Source organism: Drosophila rhopaloa, unplaced genomic scaffold, assembly GCF_018152115.1.
Source record: "Drosophila rhopaloa isolate 14029-0021.01 unplaced genomic scaffold, ASM1815211v1 contig_167, whole genome shotgun sequence".
In the NCBI taxonomy this organism is placed as follows: domain Eukaryota; kingdom Metazoa; phylum Arthropoda; class Insecta; order Diptera; family Drosophilidae; genus Drosophila; species Drosophila rhopaloa.
The window spans coordinates 9,240,745-9,247,738 of NW_025335047.1; the positions used below are offsets into that span (position 1 = coordinate 9,240,745).

Sequence of the window (6,994 nt, forward strand, 5' to 3'; positions counted from 1 at the left end):
GTTTGTTAACGTGTGTGTACAAATACATTTGCAGTCCCTTTAATTAGCGAGCGACGAGCTTTAAAACAAACGCCAATGGTGTTGGCATTAAATTGAATCCGCACTTTCCCTACGTATAAATAGGAAACGCAGCCGAGTTTTTGACTGGCAGTTGGGTGGAAAGCATTGAGGCAGTTTGTCGATTGAATTAAATATAAATATCATATTTTCATCGTTGAATTAAATATTTAAATATGCGTCGGTTGTTGCGTCGAGTGTTGCCGCTGTTGTTGCTGTTGCTGCTGTTGCCGCTTTTCGTGCTGGGCACGCACTTGAGTGGCGCGTCGGCTGTTGACAAGGATGTGGCACCAGTTGGCGATGTAAAAACGGATTTGCTGTCATTCGAGCAGGAAATTGGCGGCTCTGCGGTTCGGGGCGAATCCATGCGGAATCTGCTTCCGGGGCGGCGAAGGCGTGGCATCTTCTTCAGCGGCGGGATCACCGGGTTTCCCTTCCTCAACTGGGGCAGTGGCTACTCCTGGTCATTCTCCGGCTATCCGTACAACTATTACGGCTCACCAGCACCATCGCCTGGATATTACGGCTATGGCAGTGGCTACTATCCCGGCTACCTACCGGGCTATCAAAAAATTATCATCGGCTAATGCGGTTCTTATGAACAGAAGCAAAAGAAACGAACAAAAAATCGATTAGAATACCTTTCAATGTGAGATTATAAATAATGCCCAGGAAGGACCGACTACCGACCCTTTCGCAGCTTGTTATTTTACTTATTGTTGCTGCTTTTAAATTAATTTGCCGGACACAAAAAGTTGAGCTGAGTTGGAGTGGGGGGCAACAAAAAAGAACAACATGAAATTGCACAATTTATATTCATTTTTGGGGGCACAGATTTTGCATAAATCATTTCGCAGCCACCAAAATGAAACGCGTAACATAATTTTTAACCCTTGATAATTTTTTTATGACAAGCATTTTCGTTATTTTCCCTCCACGGTCACCTTATTTTCATTCGTATTGTTGTTGTTGTTGTTGCTGCTGCTGCTGTGGGCCGCAGCGAAATGCAAATAAAGCGGATCAAAAGTTTGCTGTTAAAAGAAGATTAATTGCAATTTGGTGGCAAGACCTGAAACATTTCGACCCCCACAAGCATCGAAATCCCCTGCCCATTTCGGGTGGGTTGGTTGGTAATTAAATATTTTTAAGCTGTAAATGGTTTCCATTTGCGTGATGCTGTTCTTATTTTGTATTTGCAATCAATAAAATTCATTAAACGTACAACAATAACAAGCAAAACGAACAAAAAAAAGGGAAACGAGTAAAATCAAATGAAATACATTCCTCGGTGGTCTTAGTTTCAATTGCCACTCCGCAGTTTGTAAATTGTTCTTCTATAAGTGCTGTCCTGCATTTGTTGCAGTTTTCCAAGTGGCTATTGTTTATTCATACTGTTTTATAATCATTTTATTGCCGAGGTATGCTGATTTTTTAATCAATTTACATAATTTATGCATTTTTTATGAACTTCACTCCCAACGGGAGCGTAATGGCAGAACGCGTTCGGTTTGTGAATTGTTAAAGAGAGGGAATGTTAAGTTTTGATAGTTGATCTGCTATAATATTGAATTATCCCTATACGAGCAGTTGTCACGTTGTAAATCATTAAAAATTAATTATTAATTCAACTGGGCTTTATTTACAGCGATGGCGATTTCCATCTCAAAAGTTATAAATATGTTCATATATTAAAGTATGGAATTACATTTTGGCTCTGCCAATTGTTAAATATCTACTTTTAATTAATAAGTGTACAGATTTTCAGTTGACTCTGAATCAACATAATTTATCCAACATTTAATTCCAAGCGAATCTATTAAAAGGTTCTGTTAGTTGTTAGTACTCTTTTATCTCATTTTAACAATACATAATACATTTAATTTTAAATATAAAATTAATTAAGTCTTTCTCTTTAATCTATAGACTTGGGTCAGATCACTTTAAAAGTCTTGTATAACTTTTAAAACGGCTTTGATAAGTTAATGGTGAGCTAATTTTAAAATTTGGGGCTTACTGAATAGCAAACAAGTCCAAGTATTATTATTTGTATAGTTCCCAAGTGGAAAAAAAAACTAGAAAATAAAGTTTCAGCTAAAAATATTCCCTTATAACTTTTTGATACCAGAACCTAAATTAAGTTAATGACTAATTTAAGGTGTTTCAAAGCTATGATTAAGAATTTAAGCAATTAGTAGATCACACGTGTTTCTGTGGTTCGGCCCACACCTGAAAATCCCCATGCTTGCCCACCTGTAATTAATAGTTTTTAACTGACACATTTTTTATGCGAAGGAAGGGCCAGTGAAATTGAGGAGGCGGTCCAAATTGAGGGTATCCCGAATTTTAATAGAGCTGTCATTTGTGCTACTGCCACTTTTCCACTTTTCCGGCTGGGCGGAACGACCTCCAGCCAGCCATCCGTCCATTCGTCCAATCAGTCATCCGGGAGCTGCCTACTCCGGGCACTTGTGCCCATTGTGCTTGCTTTTCATAATTGGAACGAGGTCAAAACCAGCGAACCTCATTAAAAATTGAATTGTTTAATTTTCATTTGATTTAATTAAGTTATTTGTTGGTCAATTAACCTTTTTTCCGCTTGTCGCTGTTCCGTTTACCATTGTTGTTGTCTGACATATCAATACGATGTACTATAGAGTGTATATATATACATATGTGTCCGATGCACTGTTTGTGCTGACATTATATTGTTATTGTTGTGATGATTGCCCTTTGCCAGGGAGTGGGCACTTTTTAATGCCTACTTGCAATTATGTGCTGTGCCGGCGCCAACGTGTTGAAATTTATTAATTAAAAATATTTTCAATTAAAGTTAATGCGCTCAGCATTTATGTAATTCTATGTGTAAATACGCTGTAAACTCTTGAAACAACATACATATTATGAAAATACCGCTAGCAGCCAATTAAAGCGTTTTTTTTAATGACAACCACACGAAGCACGGGGCAGGCTTAAAGCCATAGCCATCCAATGGGATATCAAGTGTCTAAAGACCATTCCTTTTTAGCCTTTTGTTATGACCCCGGTTATTTTTTACTTAGCACTTAGCGAGCGGCTTAAACCGCAAGTTAACTCCGAGCCACATCCGCCAACGGAGTCGGCTCAGCCCAACTCAACTCCAACGGAGTAGGAGTGTCTATCTCATTATGCTCAGATGCACTTGCAAAGGCTGGGAACTCTGAGCTTCTCACAGGGCGATAAACAATATTCATGATTATGAAAACTTGTGCGGCGTTCGCTTTCGCACTTGAAATCTGTGAAAGCGAGGGTGGATTGCACAGATCAAGGGGTAGAATAAAGTACTTTTAATTTAAATCCTTTGGCTTTTGTTCCCGGTCAAGTGGCGATGATGGCTGTGCCTCTGTTATGGCATACTTTTTCACAAGGAGAAGTGGTAAATATGCGCTTGTAGGTGGTTCTACATATTTTTGACTGGTGGGTGCGAAAAATATGCATTGGACTTGTGTATTATAATGTTTAAAGTGTATAGGTCATTTATTGGTAATTGAAAACTAAATTCAAAATGTTTTTGCATAAAGCGACTACTTCCTCGCATTGAACAAGTAATAATAGAGTATAGTGCGATTCATTTATAAAAGAAATTGTATTTTATTAGTATTCAAATGTGGGGAATTTTTAATTTTTGAATTTAAAAATTTTTAAAATTTCTTAAATTAGTTAGTTTAATGTTTACTCTACAGCTCTGGCAACAGCTGGCAATCCCAAATCGTACAGCCTTTGACATTCTGCACACAATTGTATTTGATTGCCAAAATCTTAGAATCCAGGAGACCAACAATCCGAGTATCCGTTTACTTTACCAATACGCTTGGAGCTGCCCTCCTCTGCCTTTAGAGGAACTGCATTAAGCGAACGCTCTCGGTCGGCTTCAAATAATCCAGAGCTGGCTATTTTCTCATCCAAAGGCTCCCGGCAATGACCACAGATACAGATACAGATACAGATGAGGATGAGGTTGAGGTTGAGGATGGGGATACCAGGGCATGTAGATGTGTACATATATTTTGGCAAGACATCGAGGAGTCCTTTGCCGCAGAGGCCAACCGAAATGAAGTGTCATTGTGATAGAGCCCCGGCACTGCAGCTGCATCAGTATCAGTGGAACTAGCTGGGTGGCCGTGCATCTCGCAAAGGACCCACAGGACCCGAAGGACTCGCGCTCTGCCCGGACGACACATTTACACGCACCGCTGCAGCTGCAGCACTGCCTCACGTACTCGGCATTGTGACAAATGGATTTTCGCATGAAATCCCCAGGATTTCTTCAAGTGTAATTGCGCACGCTAAAAGCGAATGCGAATGCGGATGCATTTGGCGGCATACTCCTCCCCAAAAAAAAAAGGATTTAGGTGGCTATAGTCGGCTAAATGATACCCGGTCTTTAAGTTTTGCAATAAAAAAAACCTTGTTACCATTTGACTGTAGGTAAATCAGTTTACACTGTCCATAAAATATTCTTAGGTAGGTTATTAAATGCGAATTGATTGTTACCTTTACAATACAATTTCTAAAGTTTCTAAAACATGCAATTAGATACCTTAGATGTTAGTGCGTATATGAAACGAGTGGTTTATAATAAAACCTTTCCATAAAAAGCTATTTAATTGAACATTGGCCCCGAGTATGAAATTTAAAACTAATCAATTTCTATAGAGTTGCATTTTAAGCGATTTATCCTTTTTCTTATACTCTTCGAAACCCAAAACTACATACATTGAATACACCCTTCTGAACCTTCAGTTCCCTGCAAAACAATGCGGATTTGCGTCCGCAAAACGAGCATTAAATTTCATGCACTTGCGAACGTTTATTGCTCTCGCAGGATAATTTTTAGTGTTTGGGTGCCTTTCAGCGGGGCTGCAGCATGATCACCCAGGTGCGTCTGTGGGAGCAGATGCGGAAAACTCGGCTGAGTCGTCCTAAAGCGGCGCAGGGAATACGCAAGGACTCCACGAGCAGGTGGAGTACCAGGCCCACGCCGCTGATGTGGAATCGCAGGATGTTCAGTGTGCGTAGCCTAAGCGTTAGCGGCTCCCGAAAATGTCCTTCCGTCAGCCGTGGTCCATGGATGCAGCTGGCGCTGAACAGGAGCAGCGAAAGCAACAGGATCAGAAACTCTTGGATCAACTGCAACAGAGCCGTCAAATTCTGCAGGTATATGGATGCCGCAAATAAAACCATGCGCAGCGGAAAGCTAAGAAATAGCCCGTAGTATACAAGTGCTTTGCCCCGAAGGTCGGCCATTTTCAAACTCGAACTTCACGCAAAACTCAACTTCCTTGGCCAGCAGAGAACTTGAAATTTGAAATGCAAACTTTGCCTTGCTGCGTGCTATCGCCTGTGATTGGAGTTTTTGTACTTCACTCCACGTTTTTTGTTTTCGATTTTCGAAAGACCGTACGCTTTGACAAATTTGTAGTAAGCTACTTGGCAAAGGTGTCGTTGTCGTTTTATTCCTCGTTTCTTTTTTTTTTTATATACGGAGAGAAAGCGAGCTCCTATATCGTAAAAGTACAAAAAGTTTATATTGCCAAACATTACGAACCAGGGGGCGACATTACTGGCAACCGAGCCACCCCAACAAATCACGCCCAGGCTATTTGCAGTGAATTGAAATTGATCAATTTGGGTAGTTAGGGGAATTGTTTGGCTTTATGTACGCTGCTGGCAGCTTTAATGGATGAATTCGCTTATGCCATCGGGACTGCCGAAATGGGTAAATTGAGGTTGCCACTCGGGGAACCGGATCCGAGCTGAGAACCATATATATCTATACATATATATAGCTAGTGGAGAGATGCCCTCAAATCGAATTAACGTTTGCCCTGCGGGACACGACTGTTTTTGGTGGGCTAAATCAACCGAATTATTCTGCCAAGTTCCTAGCAATTTATGACAGGCCAAATTATGGAAAAATCAACTGCAGATGGAGCCGTTCCAAAATCAAACAAAAAACATGATGACTACAACCCATCATCTAGTAGTTTTTCTTCTGTTATAAATAACATGAACAGTCCAATTTCATAATTTATATCAGAGCTAAAAAAAACAAACTATTTCCACTACGTACAATTTTGTTGTAACTTTATTTAAATATCTGCCAAAATTGTTTGTCTATTTTAAACAAATTATATGGTAATCATTGAAAACAATATTTAAATAGTCGAAAAAAAAATAAAAAAAAACGTTTTAACATACATATTTATAAGATTTTCTGACCCAAAAAACATTGACTTTTACTTTTTATTTAATCTGCTAAATTTCAAATTCGATTTATCCAGCCGGAATAAAATGCATTGCTGTTTTCACACAACAAAAGGTTTTTTTTGCTTTATTTATACGTTTACTTTACTTTTGGTTTATTTTAAAATAAAAAGTGTTATTGAATTAATATGTCATAGATAAATTTGGGAAAAAAGTCCCAACGACCTACAATTGATATTTCTCAGATCATATTCGTATTTTTAATGGGAAACACAAGTTTTACCGGTCAATTTATATTTTTTTTTGGTGCTGGAACATATAACGAAATATAACCTGTCGATGTCGTCGGTTAACATACCTGATACTCATTCTGAGCCCGACAGCTGATGGCATTTGAGTTTGCAGATGACTGCATTTAAGCCCCGAACTGCAGTTTCCCGGCAAGCAGCTTACTGAACGACTGCCAGAGCAGCTCAGTCCAAACTTTCGGCCCACTTCCTCGGGTCTTGGCCAGTTTTAAGACCCTGCATCTCAATTTCCCACTGCCCTCTGTCCACTGCTCACTGCCTTGTCTTTGTGCTCGACTGTCCGCACTGCATTATTTCCAATTGCTCGTCTGTTGGCCAAGCGAGGAATAAAGAAAGATATGGTGTTGAAAAAAAAAGGGAAATACGTAAGGAGAAAATCTGCCTAA

General features: G+C 39.6%; 2 protein-coding genes across 2 annotated transcripts; one reads left to right on the forward strand and one right to left on the reverse strand.

Moving 5' to 3' along the window:
• The first annotated feature begins 233 nt into the window (after window positions 1–233).
• LOC108050528 lies at window positions 234–644 on the forward strand. Its single transcript, XM_017132244.1, has one exon. The coding sequence runs from the start codon at window positions 234–236 to the stop codon at window positions 642–644; it is 411 nt and encodes a 136-aa protein (XP_016987733.1).
• Window positions 645–4,944: 4,300 nt separating this feature from the next.
• On the reverse strand, window positions 4,945–5,480 carry LOC108050530. Its single transcript, XM_017132245.1, has one exon. The coding sequence runs from the start codon at window positions 5,338–5,340 to the stop codon at window positions 4,945–4,947; it is 396 nt and encodes a 131-aa protein (XP_016987734.1). The 5' UTR covers window positions 5,341–5,480.
• Between the last annotated feature and the right edge of the window lie 1,514 nt (window positions 5,481–6,994).